The sequence below is a fragment of the Mobula birostris genome, chromosome 2, assembly GCF_030028105.1.
Source record: "Mobula birostris isolate sMobBir1 chromosome 2, sMobBir1.hap1, whole genome shotgun sequence".
Classification (NCBI taxonomy): Eukaryota; Metazoa; Chordata; class Chondrichthyes; order Myliobatiformes; family Myliobatidae; genus Mobula; species Mobula birostris.
Genome location: NC_092371.1, coordinates 189,010,923 through 189,032,407, shown reverse-complemented (window position 1 = coordinate 189,032,407; position 21,485 = coordinate 189,010,923). Strand labels below are relative to the sequence as shown.

The following is a 21,485-nucleotide window of genomic DNA, read 5'->3' as shown; positions in this document are numbered from 1 at the left end:
TTCTTCTAAACAATATAAATAATTGTATGATTTTCCCACATCATACACCATTTACTATCTTAACCAGAGTATATCCTTTTATACACTCTGAACATAACTAACTTCCTTTTCCAGCTTTGTAAAATTAGGGCCCCAAACAGTCCTTCCATGTGAGGTGATACTTCACCGAAGTGTCTGTTGGGGTCATTTACTGTATCCAGTGCTCCTGGTGTGCCCTCCTGTATATTGGGAAGACCCGATGTAGATTGGGAAACCGCTTTGCAGAGCACCTACCAGATCTCCTAGTGGCACCCATTTTAATTCCACTTCTCATTCTGACATGTCAGTCTATGGCCTCCTCTACTGTCATGATGAGGCCACACTCAAGTTGGAGAAGCAACAGTTTATATTCCGTCTGGGTAGCCTCCAACCTGATGGTCATGAACATCAATTTCTTGTACTTCAGGTAAAGCCCCACTTCCACCCCTTCACCATTCCCCATCCCCATTTCCCTCGTCACCTTATCTCCTTACCTGCCCATCATCTCCCTCTGGTGCTCCTCCCCCTTTTCTTTCTTCCCTGGCCTCTCCTATCAGATTCTCCCTTCTCCAGCCCTGTATCTCTTTCACTGATCAACTTCCCAGCTCTTTACTTCAGCACTCCCTCCTCCCAGTTTCACCCATCACCTCGTGGTTCTTCCTCCCCTCCCCCACTTTCTTGCTCTGACTACTCATCTTTTTTTTTCCCCAGACCTGATGAACGGTATCAGTCCGAAATATCGACTGTACTCTTTTCCACAAATGCTGCCTGGCCTACTGAGTTCCTCTAGCATTTTGTGTACGTTGACTGGAAATGTTAACCTGTTCTTATACCACAATCTAATGAAACCCACCAGTAACAGTCTATCAGAAAGAAAATGGCCCATTCTCTATTTTTATTCCTTTAACCATGCTCCATACTTGTGGATATGTTGCTGACTCCACTCCAAAGCTTCATTAAGTGTAACCATCTTTCAGGTTACCTGTGAAAAACTATTCTCAAAAGCTCTTACTAGTTTTGTCGAGGTTATTTTTCCCTTTCATAAGACCATGTAAAACTATTATGACTGCTGAATTCATATTCTGATTTTCTGAGTAGTAAGGATTATTTCTCTGTCCTTAATGGTAGATTTCAGTATTTTGTCAACAACTGATGCAGGCTAATTTGGCTAATGAAAATTCACTTTTCTTTCCTTCCCTACAGAATGACAGTGTTATATTTTGAAATTGCTAGGATTATACGAAAATCTGTAATTTTTTGCAAGTCGCTGATGCATCAGACAATTGTGTAGCCATATCTCTTAGAATCTTGGGGTGCAGGCTACTAGGCCCAAGGAATTGTCACATTTTCAACTCTCTTCTCTTTAGTTATATTAATTATTTCAGGTCACTTACTCTCGTTGAAACTCCTGTCTACCAGTCTATCCATTGTTCAATGCTCAGCAATAAACTTCTTCTGCCTTTGTCTTTGGGACCAACAGTTGTTTCTGCTACTCTTTGCTTTTTAAACAATTTAGGAAAATGTAGAGCTAAAGAAAATCCCAGAATGCCCACTGTAAGCTCCAATAAGGACTGGCAACAGGAATAAACCTAAGTGAAGAAACTATCCATGGCTACACTTCGGTTTGTGTTTGAAGTTAACATTACATCTGAGATAGATAGCCAGATACCTACAGCTAAATCACTGGAAGAACTTAGTGACTCAAACCACATCTGTGTTGGCAAAGGGATGGTCAACGTTTAAGGTCAAGAATTTGCATCAAGACTTTGAGGGTGGTGGGAAGATAGTCAGCATACAAAAGTGAGTAAGAGGGCTGAAACAGAGGCTGGTAGTCAATCAGTGGAAGCAGACAATGGGGGGTGCGGGGTGCAATGCTGGAGAAATGAAGCCTGGTAGGGATGGGGGAGAGGAGGAGGAGTATGTGTTAAGACAGAAGCTGAGAGGAGTTCTTTGCTGCAGATTCCATCATCTGCAGTCAACTTTGTCTCCACATGCAACCAAGCTTCTAATCTATAAAATAAATGTTTTGCTTTTAATCAGGAGGTGACTTTGCCAAGTACAATGATTCGAAAAAAGAAACACTGAAGAGCATTTTAACTGCTTGCATCACAATCTGGTATGGAGGGGGGTCTCTGCACAGGAGGTTGTAAAAGTTGTAAACTTAGCCAGTTCAATCATGGGCACCAGCCTCCACAGCATCTAGGCCACCTTCAAAAGGCAATGCCTCAGAAAGGCAGCATCCATCATCCAGGACATACCCTTTCGCCGTTGCTACCATTAAAGAGGAGGTACAGTAGCCTGTAGACACACACTCAATGAATGTTTCAGGAATGGCTTTTTCCCCTCCACCATCAGATTTTTGAAATGGGCAATGAACCCATCAACACTGCCTGACTTTTTGCTCTCTTTTTGCAATAGTTTGTAAATTATATTTTTAATATAATCTACATATTGTAAATCTATAGCTTTTTCTGTATTGTAATGTATTGCTGGCGTGAAAGTACGAATTTCATGACATATGCCAGTGATATTAAGTCTGATTCTGATAACATGGGTAGCCATGTTTAATTAAGGCTAAACAAATAATTACATAATTATATGTCCTTAATATACATAATAATTATACAGACTTACCTCACACATCTGTAATTGGAAAAATCTCCGCTCTTTTTCCATTTCTTCAGCAATTTCTGCTCCACTTATTTCTGTACGGATCATACCATGTTGTTTGGCATGTTCTTTTTTCTCCTTTTCAATCTTTGTACTGCAAATTCAAGATTAAAGCTCCTTTAATGTCATTTCCAGTACTCGTGTAAAGGAGAACAAAATAATTGTTACTCCATATCCAAAGCAGCACAAAAAGCATAATTATAAAAACATAATAAATATAAATACATAAGATAGCTTATATACATAACTGTTTGAATCAGTAACTGTCGGAATGAGTTATTTTTTATGCTTTTAATAAGGTTATTAATGCAAGACTAAAATGTAGTTTTTATTAACATTTTTAACCTGTATTTTTCACAATCTGTGGTGCTTGTTTCCACCTACTGGTGGCAAAGCCATATAGCAGTTACATAGGGTTTTTCATTGGCTGTGTTAGCACATGACACACATTCTGTGACCGTGTCCTTTAATTAGCCCTTCGCTTATCTCGGGAATTTACCTCAATGCAATATAAAAGTGTCAGTCTCTGCAAAAAATCACCATCTTGTCCTCGTCTTCGCCTTATCTCTTATATTTAGTTTCACATACTCTATATCTGTTTGTTTCTTTAAACTTCAAACAAACAATCATGAATCAACAAGTTTTCACTCATTCTTGGGCTTCTAAAAGAACATAGGGATCAAAACATCACTAGATCTTGCAATTTTTGGTGTGGTCAGCAGGATGGTCATGAAAAGAGAGCTTGAAAAAAAAATTCTTTGGTCAAGGAAGGGACTTTCAGTGCACACCTAACATGAGGTAAAACATCCTTCATTCTTGAAATGTCAGAGAAGTTGTCTGATTTTGCTTCAGTACACCACCTAAAGGGAGCTTAAGAGTGAGAACAAAACTTTATTTTACTTTGTTATGAGTGGCAGATCTGTGCTAAATATTCTGGGTTGGCTCTGTAAAAATAAATTAGATCAACTCCATTGATTTTTGGGCTATAAGCACTATTGATTTTCATGCTATACTCTCTATGTTTCGGGTGCAGCTGGTTGTAGTCTCTATTTGGGTTATAAACTCTATAGTTCCTAGCAATTCTGATTGATATCTAAAATGGAGAGTACTCATTAAGATCAAACATAAAACAATGGGCAAGACATGGAGCAAAATTCAGAAAATGCTGCCCAGAGATAAAAAAAAACTTGGCTAGACGCTAACAGTATTTGCAAAGCTAAGAAAATGTAAGAATTCTGAGATACAAGATCAAACAAATGAATCTAAACATGAATGTGCTGAGTTAGAAAATCAAAGTGAACTAAATCATGGTGATGTGAGCACTGAGCAAGTACATAATCTAACTAATTAGTTGGAGAAAAAGGAAGAAATGTGCAACATGCTGAAGGAACAGTATGACAGAGAGTAAAAAGCCTAGTGAATGAATCTCCTTGTTAACTGAATGAGTGAGGAAACACTATGATATCCTTAATGAATGTAGCTGTATCGAGTTACAAGACAGTTTGAAACAAAATTGCGAGACACAGCAAAGACCTTCAGTGGGCAGTTCTGTAGTGTTAACAGTGATATCAGTTATGATGGAATGCAGACAATGCTGACTAGCCCCTGGAATAGCGCCACCTTGGGAACTCCAAAGAACTGCAAAATTGATACAATACTGGCTCAACAGTGACCTCTAGTGACTCAAGTAAAGATGAGAGTGATGAGGCAATTGAACTGGGTACAATGTCGCAACTTGCCCCAATAAAAACTAAGGGATTGAAAGCACGCAAGAATGAAGGTGAAGATTATTAATAGAGACAAGAGGTTTATCATCAACCACTAGAACTGAAAAAAAGTCAACAAATGATCCAAAGAAATCTCACATCCTAAAAAAAAGGTACTTTAAACATTTGGACTGAACTTCACAGAATTAATAACATATACAAATTGCATCCATATGATGGCATCCAAATTTTAACTACCATGCTGTCAACCCAACACATAAGACAGTTGACATATCGATTTGAGAATGGTTTAAGAGAGGATAAACAGAATTTGCCAGGTGGTTGGGATGCAATTAAATGTTTGGAACAACAATCCCCAACACAGATTGAATGAAGGAAAGTGACAGATTGCAAAGAAAATCTTCAGAGGTTGTTTCTGAATATAAAGACCACTACAGGACAGTTGGGCTCAGTTACTCAGAAGTTCAAGCAATAACTGAAGATAATATAGAAGAATCCACATATGGCCCTCTCAAGTTTACCTTCATGGATGGCTTGAAAACCAGATGTTGCCAAAATGCTGAGTATAACAGAAAAAAAAAAATTTGAATTAAAATGCCATTTCCTACAGTATTCTGATGCAAATTGCCAAACAAGTGGAGCAAAGTATCAAAGTCCAAATAACGTGAGTACAGATAAACCACTGTCTACATCTGCTAACCAACATAACTGGAATTCTCAGATATATATTAATTAACGAGTTGAAAATGTATGTGATGTCCTTTATTTGCTCAATTATCTAGCCTTCAAGGGACACAAAGCAAATCTGGACAAGGCACAATTGCAACAAGAAGTGATTTACTTGGGACAGAAAATTTCTCAAGGCAAATGAGAAATCACTGATGATCGTGTAAAGGCCATTATATCAGCAAAACCAACTACAACAGCCCAGCAACTTCAATCATTTCGGGGTTTGTGCAATTACAACGGAGCATGGATCAATTCATATGTTGAAGTTGTTCAACCCCTGACTAGTCTGCTAGGAAGGCAGCAAGCACTCTGATGACCCTGTGACTCTTAATGAAGAACAGATGGAAGCTTTTCAAACTTTAAAGGTGATATTAAATACTACATCTGCATTAGGAATCCCTGGCACAGCAAGACCATCTATCCTGTATGTCAACAAGAAGTGTGGGTGCATTATGACAGATTTAACTCAAGAACATGGAGACCAACAGCGTCTTGTTGGTTATTACTATTCAATTTGGCAGAATGTAACATTGGGACGGGTTCATGTCTACAAGCAGTGCAGGCAACTTACCTGGCAGTCATAGTTGTTTCTAACATCGTGTAGGATCAGACTTTAAAAGTTCAACGTCCATATTCAGTACATACTATACTGACTCTATACAGGGGCTCTCAAGTGACAGCTGCTCAGTGGTCTACTGTTCTTGAGGCACCTAATATGATCATTCAATGAGCAAGTCCAGTGGATCCAGCTACACTTTTGCCAGTGGACATGGAAGACTATGATGACCATGACTGTGCAAGAATAATACATTGCCAAGAAGATGCAAATTGCCATAAAGATGTAGTACTTATTGAACCCAGATCTGACTCTGTACACTAATGGCTCCTCAACCATTGAGGGAGGAATTCGAAACACTAGTTGGGCTGTTGTCAAAGAAAATGATGTATGGCCTCAGGAAGCATGGCTCCTGGTACCTCTGTGCAACAGCCAGAACTGAAAGCTTTGCTTGAAGCCTGTAAGGAAGATCTGCCAACATCTACACTGATTCTCAATATGCTTTCAGAGTCGTTCATGACTTTGAAAACTTAAAGAAGATTTCTTATAGCCATGGGAACTCTGATCAAGAATGGCCAACTAGTTAGTACAAGAACTTATGGAAGTCATACAACTATCATCAGAAGTTGCTGTATTGAAATATAAAGGTCACTCCAAAATGACTGCAATTGAAAGCCATGGAAATGCATTCTCTGACAAAACTGCAAAAATGGCAGCAAGGGAATGAATAAAGAAAATAGAGAAAACCCTATAAATGAAACTACTGAACAACATACAAGATATTTGAGAAATGCAAAATCAATGTTCAGACCAAGATAAGTGGTGCAGGAAGGAAAATCTCAGAGAGGCTGTGTTACACATTATAGTAGATAGTTTAGTTGATTATTGTGTGAAATTAACCCAAGTCATTCACTCTGTTTCCCTATAGCTGTTTGCTGCTTAGAGTGGTATATCGATAGGAGGACACACTGTGATTCCTGGCAAGTGAGTCCTGGTCAAGAAACCACAGAAGAAACCACTGGGAGCTTATTGGAAAGGTCCTTACCAGATACTGTTAATTACTAATTCAGCTGTCAAGGTAGAAGGTAAAAGTAAGTAGATACACACCAGCCACTGCAAGCGAGCTAAAGTGACACCAGATTAAGAGAAGTGCTCTGAGAAGACTTCAGGCACTAATATAATTATTGGGCATCATGAATTTTATTTCAATGCTATAAATGATTTCAAGAACATGTATATATTCTTCGATAGTACACAACTGAAGTAGTTTTTGATTACTCTGTAACGTGATTAAGTTTTTCTGCCTGTGAATTTTCAGATGTAATGATTCACTCCACTCTTCAAGAAGGGAGAGAAGCAGAAGAAAGGAAATTATAGGCTAGTTAGTCTGACATCAGTGGTTGGGAAGATGTTGGAGTTGATTATTAAGGATAAGGTCTCAGGATACTTGGAGGCACATGATAAAAAATAAGCCATAGTCAGCATTGTTTCCTCAAAGGAATGTCTTCTCTGAAAAATCTGTTGGAATTCTTTGAAGAATTAACAAAGGAGAATAACAAGGTGATGTTGTGTACTTGGATTTTCAAAAAAGTCCTTTGACAAGGTGCCACATGAGGCTGCTAAACAAATGGTATTACATGAAAGACTCTAGCACAGATAAAACAATGGCTGATTGGCAGGAGGCAAAGAGTGGGAATAAAGGGAGCCATTTCTGTCTGGCTGCCAGTGACTAGTGGTGTTCCACGGGAGTCTGTGGTGGGACTAATTCTTTTTACGTTATATGCCAATGATTTGTATGATGGAATTGATGGCTTTGTTGCAAAGTTTGCAGATGGTATAAAGATAGGTGGAGGGGCAGGTAGTTTTGAGGAAGTAGAGGGGCTACAGAAGGACTCAGACAGATTAGGAGAATGGACAAAGAAATGGCAGATGGAAAACAGTGTCGGGAAATGTACAGTCAAGCACTTTGGTAGAAGAAATGAAAAGGTTGACTATTTTCTAAATGGAGTGACAATAAAACAAAAACTGAGGCACAAATGGAATTGGGAGCCCTTGTGCAGGATTCCCTAAAGGTTAATTTGCAGGTTCAGTCTGTGGTGAGGAAGGCCAATGCAATGTTATCATTCATTTCAAGAAAACTAGAATATAAAAGCCAAGGATTTAATGTTAAGTCTTCATAAACCACAGGTGGGCCAAACTTGGGAGTAATGTGAGCAGGTTTGAGTCCCTTATCTTATAAAGGATGTGCTGAAATTGGAGCGGGTTCAAAGGAGGTTCACAAAAATAATTCCAGGATTAAATGGCCTGTCATATGAAGAGAGTTTGATGGCCTGTATTCACTAGAATTCAGGAGAATGAGGGGTGACCTCATTGAAACCTATTGAATGGTGAAAGGTCTTGATAGAGTGGACGTGGAGAGGATGTTTCCTATGTGGGACAGTCTAAGACCAGAGGACACAGCCTCAGAATAGAGGGGTGTCCTTTTAAAACGCAGATGAGGAGGAATTTCTTTAACCAGAGGATGGTGAAACTGCGGAATTCTTTGTCACAAGCTGCTGTGGAGGCCAAGTCTTTATGTATATTTAAGGCAGAGGTTGATAGATTCTTGATTGGTCAGGGCATGAAGGGATATCGGGAGAAGGCAGGAGATTGGAGCTGAGAGGAAAAATGAATCAACCATGATAAAATGGCAGGAGTGGATTCAATGGGCCAGTTGGCCTAATTATGTTCCTATATCTTATGATCTTAGAATCAAAGGGGAGATTGTTGGAATTTTTTTTATGCTTTATGAGATATTAGTTGAATTAATGTAAAACTGAAATAGTTTTTAACTGACATTTTTAACCTGCATTTTTCACAGTATGTGGTGTTTCTTTCCACCTACTGGTGACAGCCATATAGCAGTTACTTAACAGTTTATCACCTTTTCATTTTTCATTAAGTGTTAGCACTCATGTGCTGTGACTGTGTGTCTTTTAATTGGCTCTTTGCTTATCTCTGGAATTTGTCTTAACTCAGTGTAAAATTGTTAGTCTGTGCAAACATTGCTATAGGCATCGCCTTCGCTCTTTCCTTTAATTTCATATGCTCTGTATCTGTCCCTTTGTTTAAACTTCAAATAAGCAATCTTGAAGTTTTCACTCATTTTTGGACTCCTTAAAAAACCCGAGGATCGAAAAAAATCACTAAAGCCCACATAACAAGAAGTAAACCCTCTAAACGAACTAATGATTATATGATTAGCTAAAGGACTCGGTAGACTCTATTCTCAGGAATGCAGGTACGGTATGGACAAAGGCACATCAAAAGCAGAATCAGGTTTAATACCACCAGCATTTGTTGCGAAATTTGTTGTTTGCTGCAGTAATACGTTGCAATACATAGTAATAAAAACTAAAAATTGCAGTAAGTATAAACAAAAAATGAAATATGTGGTGCAAAGAGAGGGAAAAATACTGAATAAGTGTTCATGTACATCACCATGGCTGGAAGAGAGGAAGAAGGGGCGGATCCCAAACCAGACTAAAACAGCAGGATGTCAGACTTCCTCTACCCAGTGTCTGGTTAGCAAACGTACATCACTAGAGAACAAGATAGAGGACCTAAGGGCAATATTCCTGTATCAGAGGGAAATGGGAGATTGCTGTGTTCTCTGTTTCATGGCGACATGGCTCACGCTGGATAGGACAGTCAGACTCAAGGGATTCTCAATACACCACATGGACCAAAATGCTGATTCAAAGAGGGCCAAGAGGTGGGGGGCTGTGTATTCATGATAAACTCATCGTGGTGCTTGCACATAGCAGTCTTGTCTATGATTATGTGCCATCTGTTCTACTTACTGAAAGAGCTTTCCTCCGTGATCCTGACTATGAAGGCAGATATTAAGCAAGCACTTGAATACCATCATTAGCAAACAAGAAACAGCCCACCCTGACACCTTTAAAATCATTGCCAGGTTTCCTTGAAGAAATCTCTGTCCAATTATCATCAACACATCACCTGCAGCACCAGGGGCCTCAATGCACTTGACTACTGATTAGGAAAGCCTATCATTCGATCCTTAGACTACATTTCAGGAAATCTGATTATCTGTCTATTGTCCTCATACCTGCATACAGACAGAGGATAAAGACTAAGACTCCAGAAGTAAGGACAACAAAGATGTGGTCACAGGAGGCAGAGGAGCGTTTACTGGATTGCTTTGCCTTGGCAGAATAGGCCATGCTCAAGTTCTCAGAGGATCTCAGAACATGTAATGGCTGTCATATACTTTATAAAGTCATACATGGACAAGTGTGTCCCCACAAAATCATTCAGAGTCTACTCCAACTAGAAGCTCTGGCTGAACCAAGAGATCTGTAATCCGCTGAGGGCCAGGTCAGTGGTTTTGAGGTCTAGCTATCAAGTAAAATACAAGAGGTCCAGGTTTGAACTCCAGAAAGCCATCTTATATGTGAAGTGGCAACTCTGGACCCAACTGAAATCACTGAAGGATGCACAACAGCTGTGGCAGGGCTCAGAATGCTATCACTTCCTATAGAGTAAAAGGAAGCAACATACAATATGTGACAACAATGTTTCACGATCAGATGATCTCAATGCCTTTTATGTTTGCTTTGATGGACAAAACATAGGGGCACCTTCACAAACACCCACAATACATGACAACCCTGTGATTTCAGTCTCTGAGGCTGATGTGAGAGCATTCTTTAAGAGGATGAACCCAGATAAATCATCTTTAATGGATACAGCTTAGTCCACCAGAGGAAAAGCCTTCCTGACCATTGAGCATATTTACAAGGAGCTCTATCACAGGACAGCAGCATTCATCAAGGACCCCCACCATCCAAGCCATGCTCTCTTCTCACTGCTACTACTTTCCTAAGTGGCATGGGTGCCTCAAGTTCAGCCACCAAGTTCAGGAACATTATTACCCCTCAACCACTAAGCCCTTGAACCGGGGGGGGGGAATACGTCACTCACCCCAAAACTGAACTGATTCCACCATCTATGGACTCACTTTTAAGGACTCTACAACTCATGTTCTCAATATTTATTGTTGATAATTATGATTAGTTTATTTCTTTTTTGTATTTGCACAGTTTGCCTTTTGCACATTGGTTGTTCATATGTCTTTGTGCGTGGTTTTTCATTAATTCTATTGTGTTTCTGTGCACTTATGGTGAATGCTCCCAAAAAAAATGAATCTTAGGATAGAGAATAAGAAACAATGTCATGGTCCCCAGTAATAAACACAATGATGTTAGACATATATCTATATATTTGTATGTTAACATAAATTCCTGAGCAAACTACAGTAGGAAGGTACTATGATAGGTTTTTTTTCCCATACAAATGAGGTCAATTATTGCTGAATCTATACTCAAACATTGGTGAAATCTTAGAACATAGAATAGTACAGCACAGTACAGGCCCTTCAGCCCACAATGTTGTGCCGACCCTCAAACCCTGCCTCCCATATAAGCCCCCACCTTAGATTCCTCCATATACCTGTCTAGTAGTCTCTTAAACTTCACTAGTGTATCTGCCTCCACCACTGACTCAGGCAGTGCATTCCATGCACCAACCACTCTCTGAGTAAAAAACCTTCCTCTAATATCCCCCTTGAACTTCCCACCCCTTACCTTAAAGCTATGTCCTCTTGTATTGAGCAGTAGTGTCCTGGGGAAGAGGCGCTGGCTATCCACTCTATCTATTCCTCTTATTATCTTGTACACCTCTATCATGTCTCCTCTCATCCAACTTCTCTCCAGACAGTAAAGCCCTAGCTCCCTTAATCTTTGATCATAATGCATACTTTCTAAACCAGGCAGCATCCTGGTAAATCTCCTCTGTACCCTTTCCAATGCTTCCACATCCTTCCTCTAGTGAGGTGACCAGAACTGGACACAGTACTCCAAGTGTGGCCTAACCAGAGTTTTATAGAGCTGCAACATTACAACGCGACTCTTAAACTCTATCCCTCGACTTATGAAAGCTAACACCCCATAAACTTTATTAACTACCCTATCCACCTGTGAGGCAACTTTCAGGGATCTGTGGACATGTACCCCCAGATCCCTCTGCTCCTCCACACTACCAAGTATCCTGCCATTTACTTTGTACTCTGCCTTGGAGTTTGTCCTTCCAAAGTGTATCACCTCACACTTCTCCGGGTTGAACTCCATCTGCCACTTCTCAGGCCACTTCTGCATCCTATCAGTGTCTCTCTGCAATCTTTGACAATCCTCTACACTATCTACAACACCACCAACCTTTGTGTCGTCTGCAAACTTGCCAACCCAGCCTTCAACCCCCACATCCAGGTCGTTAATAAAAATCACGAAAAGCAGAGGCCCCAGAACAGATCTTCGTGGGACACCACTAGTCACAATCCTCCAATCTGAATGTACTCCCTCCACCACAACTCTCTGCCTTCTGCAGGCAAGCCAATTCTGAATCCACTTCGCCAAACTTCCCTGGATCCCATGCCTTCTATCTTTCTGAATAAGCCTACCATGTGGAACCTTGTCAAATGCCTTACTAAAATCCATATAGATCGCATCCACTGCACTACCCTCATCTATATGCCTGGTCACCTCCTCAAAGAACTCTATCAGGCTTGTTAGACACGATCTGCCCTTCACAAAGCCATGCTGACTGTCCCTGATCAGACCGTGATTCTCTAAATGCCCAGAGATCTTATCTCTAAGAATCTTTTCCAACAGCTTTCCCACCACAGACGTAAGGCTCACTGGTCTATAATTACCTGGACTATCCCTACTACCTTTTTTGAATAAGGGGACAATATTCGCCTCCCTCCAATCCTCCGGTACCATTCCCGTGGACAACGAGGACGTAAAGATCCTAGCCAGAGGCTCAGCAATCTCTTCCCTCGCCTCGTGGAGCAGCCTGGGGAATATTGCGTCAGGCCCTGGAGACTTATCCATCCTAATGTATTTTAACAACTCCAACACCTCCTCTCCCTTAATATCAACCTGCTCCAGAATATCAACCTCACTCATATTGTCCTCACCATCAAGCTCCCTCTCATTGGTGAATACCAAAGAGAAGTATTCATTGAGGACCTCGCTCACTTCCACAGCCTCCAGACACATCTTCCCACCTTTATCTCTAATCACCTACCTTCACTCCTGTCATCCTTTTTTTCTTCACATAATTGAAGAATGCCTTGGGGTTTTCCTTTATCCTACTCACCAAGACCTTCTCATGCCCCCTTCTTGCTCTTCTCAGCCCCTTCTTAAGCTCCTTTCTTGCTTCCCTATATTCCTCAATAGATTCATCTGATCCTTGCTTCCTAAACCTCATGTATGCTGCCTTCTTCCACCTGATTAGATTTTCCACCTCACTTTTCACCCATGGTTCCTTCATCCTACCATTCTTTATCTTCCTCACCGGGACAAATTTATCCCTAACATCCTGCAAGAGATCTCTAAACATCGACCACATGTCCATAGTACATTTCCCTGCAAAAACATCAAGCCAATTCACACCTGCAAGTCTAGCCTTATAGCCTCATAATTTGCCTTTCCCCAATTAAAAATTTTCCTGTCCTCTCTGATTCTATCCTTTTCCATGATAATGCTAAAGGCCAGGGAGCGGTGGTCACTGTCCCCCAGATGCTCACCCACTGAGAGATCCGTGACCTGACCCAGTTCAGTACCAAGTACTAGATCTAGTATGGCATTCCCCCTAGTTGGCCTGTCCACATACTGCGACAGGAATCCATCCTGGACACACTTAACAAACTCTACCCCATCTAAACCCTTGGAACTAATCAGGTGCCAATCAATATTAGGGAAGTTGAAGTCACCCATGATAACAACCCTGTTATTTTTGCACCTTTCCAAAATCCGCCTCCCAATCTGCTCCTCTGTATCTCTGCTGCTACCAGGGGGCCTATAGAATACCCCCAATAGAGTAACTGCTCCCTTTCTGTTCCTGACTTCCACCCATACTGACTCAAAAGAGGATCCTGCTACATTACCCACCCTTTCTGTAGCTGTAATAGTATCCCTGACCAGTAATGCCACCCCTCCTCCCTTTTTCTGCCCACTCTATCCCTTTTAAAGCACTGAAATCCAGGAATATTGAGAATCCATTCCTGCCCTGGTGCCAGTCAAGTCTCTGAAATGGCCACTACATCATAATTCCATGCATGTATCCAAGCTCTCAGTTCATCACCTTTGTTCCTGATGCTTCTTGCGTTGAGGTACACACATTGCAGCCCTTCTACCTTACTGTCTTTACACCATTTATTCTGCCTCTCTTTCCTCAAAGCCTCTCTATGTTAGATCTTCCCTAAAAGGAGTCTAACAAGGTACTCAGGTTCAGAGAGAAGGTTCAAAGGTTCATTTATTATCTGAAATTCTTCTCCAGATAGCCATGAAAACAAGAAAGAAAAGAATGTCAACACAAAAAAAACGAACAGAAATGGAACAGGCAATCGACCCCCAAATCCCCCTCCCCCAGACACAAAACAAACGAGAAAGATAGGCAAAACCCACAGGTATGAAAAACTTCTAAGACTGAAAAAAAGTCCATAGTCCAAGTCCATATACAAAATGCAGAAAACCTGGGTAACATTCTCCAGGTACCGCAGCATCCTCTCCCCTCTCTGGCAGCAGAGTGATCCCACTAGCGATCAAAAGGCTGGTGCTCACCTTCTGCATTCGCCTCAAATGTTTCAAACTCCCTCATCGCTTTGATAGACAGACAATGAAAGCTTTAATCAGTCAAACAGAGTCAGAGCCAAACATCAGCTCATGCACACCGCAGCCTTCTCACCAGGAGGCTCACACACACTGCCTCTGGCTCCCAAAATCCAGAAGAGCGCAGGAACACCTGAACAATCTCCAAACTGCAAATCACAGGCTCCAACAGTTCCAGTATCCCATTCAAGATGAAAAACAAATGTAAAAGACATAAAAAAAAAAGTGGAATATATGGTTTCATGGTCTATCAGAAGATGTATGCAGGCGCTAGCTCAACTGGAATTAATGGTTACTAGGAATTAGAACCAGGTTTATTATCACTGGCATACAATATGTCGTGAAGTTTGTTGTCTTGTGGCAAGAGCATGACAAGACAAAAAAAAGGCAGTGCAAAGCAAAAATAAATATCACACCAGAGGTATAGTGAGATAGTGTTCATGGACCATTCAGAAATCCGATGGCAGAGGGGAAGAATAAGTTTCTAAAACATTGCGTAAAGGTCCTCAAGGCCCTGTACCTTCTCCCTGATGGTAGTAATAAGAAAAGGGCATGTTCTGGATGGTAAGGGTCTTTAATGATGGGTGCTACCTTCTTGAGGAGCTGTCTTTTGTCCTCAATGGTAGGAAGTGTTGCATCCACATTGAAACTGGATGAGTCTACAAATCACTGCAGTATCTTATAAACCTGCATATTGGAGCCTTCTCTCTAGGCAGTGATGCAACCATTCAGAATGCACTCCATCATATATCTGTAGGAATTTGCTGGAATCAGGTGGGAAAATGGTCAGTAGGGAAAGGATCTTATCGCAAAGGTTCTAATTATAATGTCCTCATCATCAACTGTGGTCTAAAAGGATCTCTCAATTTAAAAACAAAACATGGAGTGGCCAATTGTTTTTAAAGCATAAGTAGGCAGAAAAGAAGTGTTTTAGATGCACTGTGTTCCACAGGGGTCTGTATTGCAACAGATTCTATCTAATACACACGAAAATGATTTGAATGATGGAATTGATGGCTTTGTTGCAAAGTCAGCAGACAATACGAAGATAAGTGGAGGGGCAGGTAGTTTTGAGGAAGTAGAGAGCTACAGAAGGACTTAGACAGATTAGGAGAGTGGGCAAAGATATGGCAGATAGAGTACAGTGTTTTGAACTGTATGGTCATGCACTTTGGTAGAAGTGAAAGGGCTGACTATTCTCTAAATGGAGAGAAAACACAAAATACTAAGGCACAAGAGGACTTGATAGGATTCCCTTAAGGTTAATTTGCAGGTTGAGTCTGTGGTGAGGAAGGCAAAAGGAATGTTAGCATTCAAGAGTTCTAAAATATAAAAGCAAGGATGTAATGTTAAGTGTTACGTACCCCGTAACTGGGTTGCCAAACCAGCAGAAATGGACCCACTCGTTGGAGCCTGGATTACGAGAAACTAATAAAGTTTTATTAAAGAAATAAGTAACACAGTACTCTAATCATAAGGATATAAATGCAATAGATTAGCAATGATAAAACACACATGTACACAGAACTAGGGTAATAGGAATCAACCAAGCTCTATCGCAGTCTAGGGGTAAAATGATCAGTCTCAATTGACGCAGAGTTCAGTTCAGCTTAGTACAGTTCGCAGTAGTCGCTGTTGTGCCATTGGAGAGAGAGAGAGAGAGAGAGAGAGATGCAAATTTGATTCAGGCAGACCTTTGATGTTCTTTGCAGTTGGTTTCAGGCGGACCCTTTTATGTCTTCTATCCCGCTGTGGTCACTGACTGTGACTCCTCCGTTCCAGATACGACAGTTCTTCCGCGGTGAACCCGGCACCCAGGCAAGGGTGGACACACACACCAGGTTCCCACCGATCGTACCTTTGTACCCTGTGCGTCTATGGTCGGTTCCCATGAACCACACCTCCAAACTCCCACCAACTTCTGGGGGCACACCGCTCTTCCAGGGTCTCGTTATCTCGTGGTGTGTCCCATGCCTTAGCGAACCTGTTCTTTTTATCCCCCTGCTGGGGTTTCGCCTGTCCATCAAACTTCAAATAGTTCAGGTTCAAAGCAACCGGTCTGTCAATATTCTGAATTGTGTTTCTTTTCTGTTATCTCTCTCTCCTCTCTCATTAACATTTTGAATGTTTCTCCATTGTCTCCCTTATCTTTCTCATTAGCATCAATCGTCTGATAACTTGGTTTGTCGTCGCATAAGAAATTACAAGGTGTTAGTGAGGCCTCACTTGAAGTATTGTGAGCTGTTTTAGGCCCCATATTTTAGAAAGGATGTGCTGAATCTGGAGAGGGTTCAAAAGAGGTTCATGAAGATAATTTCAGGATTGAATGGCTTGTCAAATGAAGAGCATTTGATAGCTCTGGGCCTGTATTCACTAGAATTCAGAAGAATAAGGGGTAACCTTATTGAAACCTCTTGAAAGATGAAAGGCCTTGATAGAGTGGATATTGAGAGGATGTTTCCTATGATGGGAAAGTCTAGGACCAGAGGACACAGCCTCAGAATACAGACGCGTCCTTTTGGACTAGAGAAGAGGAAGAACTTCTTTAGCCAGAGAGTGGTGAATCTGTGGAATTTGTTGCCAAAGGCAGCTGTGGAAGTCAAGACTGTATGTATATTTAAGGCAGATTCTTCTAGGTTGATAGAGGTTGGTCAGGGCATGAAGGGATATGGGGAGAAGGCAGGAGACTGGGGCTGAAAGGAAAAATGGTTGAACCATGATAAAACCATGAAGAAGACTCGATGGGCCAAATGGCCTAATTCTGCTTCTATGTCCTGTGGTCTATTTTTAAATTTCTATTTTCACAAGATCATGTTATATGAGGAAATTGCTAAATTACTTCAAAGGCAAAGTCGTAATCAAATGGAAATATAAATGCATTCAGAATTATACAATATTTTTACTCCAATATTTAAGATAGTTGTCTTGCAAAATATAATTCAGTTTTCAATAACTGTACACCTCTCATGTCAATTCTTAAGACACATTATACAAGTTTAGAAGTTATGTTTTCAAATCATTTTTGATCCCAACTTCTTAGTGTTTGCGCTGTAATTTCTGCACAATTAACTGCTGAAGATTTCACAGAGAACCATTTACACTAAGATATTAGGCAAATGTAAGCTTTGTGTGTTTGAAATACCAACTCCCTGGAATTCAATTCTGGAAATTTTCTGGCACAATTTAATGGAAAACCATTCAGTTATAGGGAAAAACATATTTTGCAAGTGGAAAACTATATACAGTGCCTATAAAAAGTATTCACTCCCCTTGGAAGTTTTCATGTTTTATTGTTTTACAACATTGAATCGCAGTGGATCTAATTTGGCTTTTTTGACACTGATCAATAGAAAAAGACTCTTTCATGTCAAAGTGATACAAATCTCTGCAAAATGATCTAAATTAATGACAAATATAAAACACAAAATAATTGATAGCATAAGTATTCACCACCCCCATCCCTTAATATGACACACCAAACCATCACTGGTGCAACTAATTGGTTTTAGAAGTCACATAACTAGTTAAACAGCGACCACCTGTGTGCAGTCAAGCTCTATCAATTGCAGTAAAAATACACTGTACCTGGAAGGTCTGACTGCTGGTTAGTCTGCAAAAACTACACCATGAAGACAAAACAACACTCCAAGCAACGCCGCAAAAAGTTATTGAAAAGCACAAGTCAGGAGATGGATACAACAAAATTTCCAAGTCACTGAATATCTCTTGAAGTACTGTTAAGTCAATCTTCAAGAAATTGAATTGAATTGAATGATCTTTATTGTCATTATACACAGGTACAATGAACTCTGTTTGGCTTCCTCTCAGGCAATTAAATAAAGCGGTAGATAAAAACAAGACAGTAATAGGAAAACAGTATTAAGTAGGTAGGTAGCAGAAAATAAGTTGTAGCAGCACCAGAATATCACAGTAATGCACAAAGTGCCGTTAATTCAAGTATTTGAGTCCTTGTGTGTGCATGTGTGTGCTCACAGTTTCAGTCATTGTTCTGTGGGAGTGGTGTGATGGAGGCCACAGCTCTGGGATAGAAGCTGTTCCTTAGTCATAGTCATAGTCATACTTTATTGATCCCAGGGGGAAATTGGTAGTCTATTTGTTCTGGCCTTTAGTGTCCTGAACTTTTTGCTGGACGGCAGTGGGTCAAACAGGGAGTGGCTGGGGTGTGTGGTGTCTCTGGTTATGCTGATTGTTTTCCTCCTGAGTCTGCTGGAATAGATGGTGTCCAGTCCTGGGAGCTCCATCCTGACAATTCGCTGGGCCGCCTTCACCACGCGATGCAGGGCTTGTCACTCAGCGGCTGTGCAGCTGGCATACCACACTGTGGCACTGTTGGTCAGGATGGCTTCAATTGTGCTTCTGTAGAAGTTAAGCAACAGCTTTTGTGGGAGTTTGGCCTGTTTCAGCTTTCTGAGGAAAAAGAGTCTTTGTTGTGCCTTTTTTACAAGCAATGAGGTGTTGGTGGTTCAGGTCAGCTGTTTTGACAACATAACTCCAAGGAACTTTAGGCTTTCCATACTTTCCACTGCCTCTCCATGTATATGGAGGGGGGTGTGTACTCTGTCCTTTGATCTCCTGAAGTCAACGATCATCTCTTTTGTTTTAGAAGTATTAAGGACCAGGTTGTTGTCCTTGCACCACTCCGTCAGATGATCCACCTCAAGCCTGTAGGCTGTTTCATCCTCGTCCGAGATTAGGCCAACCACTGTGGTGTCGTCCACAAATTTAATTATGGAGTTGGAGGTGTAGATGGGGGTGCAGTCATGTGTGAAGAGTGTGTAGAGCATAGGGCTCAGCACACAGCCCTGCAGAGTGCCTATTTTTAAGATGAGGGTGGTGGGGGTGTGCTTACTAATTCTGACTTGCTGTGGTCGGTCTGTGAGAAAGTCCATGACCCATGAGCACAGGGAGGAACCAAGGCCAAGAGTGTAAAGAATGGAAATAATATGGCACAGCTGTAAATCTGCATAGAGCAGACCATCCTTAAAAACTGTGTGACCATACAAGAAGGGGATTAGTGAGGGAGGTCACCAAGAGACCTATGACAACTCTGAAGGAACTGCAAGCTTCAGTGGCTGAGATGGGAGAGACTAGGCATACAACAACTGTTGCCTGGGTGCTTGACCAGTTGCAACTTTATGGGAGAGTGGCAAAGAAAAGACCACTGTTCAAAAAACCCACATGAAATCTCAGCCAGAGTTTACCAGGAGGCATGTGGGAGTCTCTGAAGTCAGCTGGAAGAAGGTTCTATGGTCTGATGAAACCAAAATTGAACTTTTTGGTCATCACACTAAAGGCTATGTTTGGCATAAGCCAAACACCACATACCATCAAAAACACACCATCCCTACAGCGAAGCTTGGTGGTGGCAGCATCATGCTGTGGGGATGCTTCACTTCAGCAGGCCCTAGAAGGCTTGTGAAGGTAAAGGGTAAGAGAACTGCAACTTGGGAGAAGATTTGTTTTCCAGCAAGACAATGACCCCAAGCATAAAGCCAAAGCTACTTAGAAATGGCTTAAAAACAACAAGGGCTAATGTCCTGGAGTGGCCAAGTCACAGTCCACACCTCAATCCAATTGAGAATTTGTGGCTGGACTTCAAAAGGGCTGTTTATTCATGATCCCCATGCACTCTGATAGAGCTTGAACAGTTTTGTTAAAAAAAAAGAATGGGGAAAAATTGTAGTGTTCAGATGTGCAAAGCTGATAGAGACCTTTCCACACAGACTCAAGACTGCAACTGCTAACAAAGGTGCATCTACTAAATACCGACTTGAAGGGGATGAGTAATAATGTAATGAATTATTTTATTTAATAATTGTAATAAATTTAGATCAAATTGTAGAAATTTGTTTTGACTTTGTCACAAAAGAGTCTTTTTCTGTTGATCAGTATCAAAAAAGCCAAATTGAGTCCACTGTGATTCAATGTTTCAATGTTGTAAAACAATAAAACATGAAAACTTCCGGGGGGGGGGGGAGAAATACTTTTTATAGGCACTGTATTCATCCTGTTTAAAAGTACATTAACATTTTAATTATTGTTTCCTTTTCCCTTAATTTTAGCAAATGTTTTTCACTCATAGAAATGCTCACTGACAACCATCTAATCAGAACAAAGATTACTGAACTATTCTGGAGGTTTCAACTATGTTACTTGTGAACTCTTAACAAGTGATTTTTTTTTCCAAAATTAAAACCAGAAAAATACTATATCGGATACAGTTTTTGCAGATCTATAGGGTTTCTATCCTCAATCTGATGGGCACTTATTAAAACATGTTGATGGTAGGGATTACTCTGGACTGATTCAATAATGGATAGCAGGTATTAATTAAACTGAGAACTAGTCTTCAGGAAACAAAACTTGTTCACTATTTAATTTCCAATGACACTCTAAGACTATAGTGATACTTCAACAATCATTGTGTGATAGTGGTACTTCAATTGGGTGAGGACCATTTTGATTCTTTATCATTGAAACTACAAGCGGGTAGCTAACAGATGAATGCACATGTTTATTGGATTCACAAGAAACGCTGCAAATACCGGAAATATGAAGCAACACACACAGAATGCTGGAGGAAGCCAACAGGTGAAGCAACATTGATGGAGGGAAGTGAACAGTCAATGTCTTGGGCCGAGATCCTTCATCAGGACTGGAAAGAACAAGGGCATAACCCAGAATAAAAGGTTGGGAAGGGGGGAGGAGGAGCACTAGTGGGCAGGTGACAACTGAATCCAGTTGATGGGGTGAAAGTCAGGAGGATGGGGGAGCAGAAAAGATAGGAATGATGTGAGAAGACGGAAAATGTTAAATGCAAGAGGCAAAGAGCTGGAGAAGAAATATGATATGACAATAGACAATGAAATAAAGGGAAAGAGGTGGTGCACTAGGGGGAGGAAAGTGAAAATGAAGGGCAGGTTGTGGGGACAGAAGAGGGAAAGAGAAGGGGTAAATGGGCCACCAAGATAAGGGTAAACAATGAGGGATGGCTAGGGGTAGAATTCCACTTCCAATTTCCACAGTGTC

The 21,485-nt window shown here is 40.9% G+C and overlaps 1 protein-coding gene across 1 annotated transcript in view; it reads right to left on the bottom strand.

The window, feature by feature from the left end:
• Positions 1-21,485, bottom strand: part of LOC140193965 (arf-GAP with SH3 domain, ANK repeat and PH domain-containing protein 2-like) — a 268,459-nt gene that overhangs the window by 122,104 nt on the left and 124,870 nt on the right. Inside the window, exon 6 of the mRNA XM_072251199.1 lies at positions 2,653-2,782. Coding sequence (XP_072107300.1) covers positions 2,653-2,782 — 130 coding nt within the window. The remainder of the gene's footprint in view (positions 1-2,652; positions 2,783-21,485) is intronic.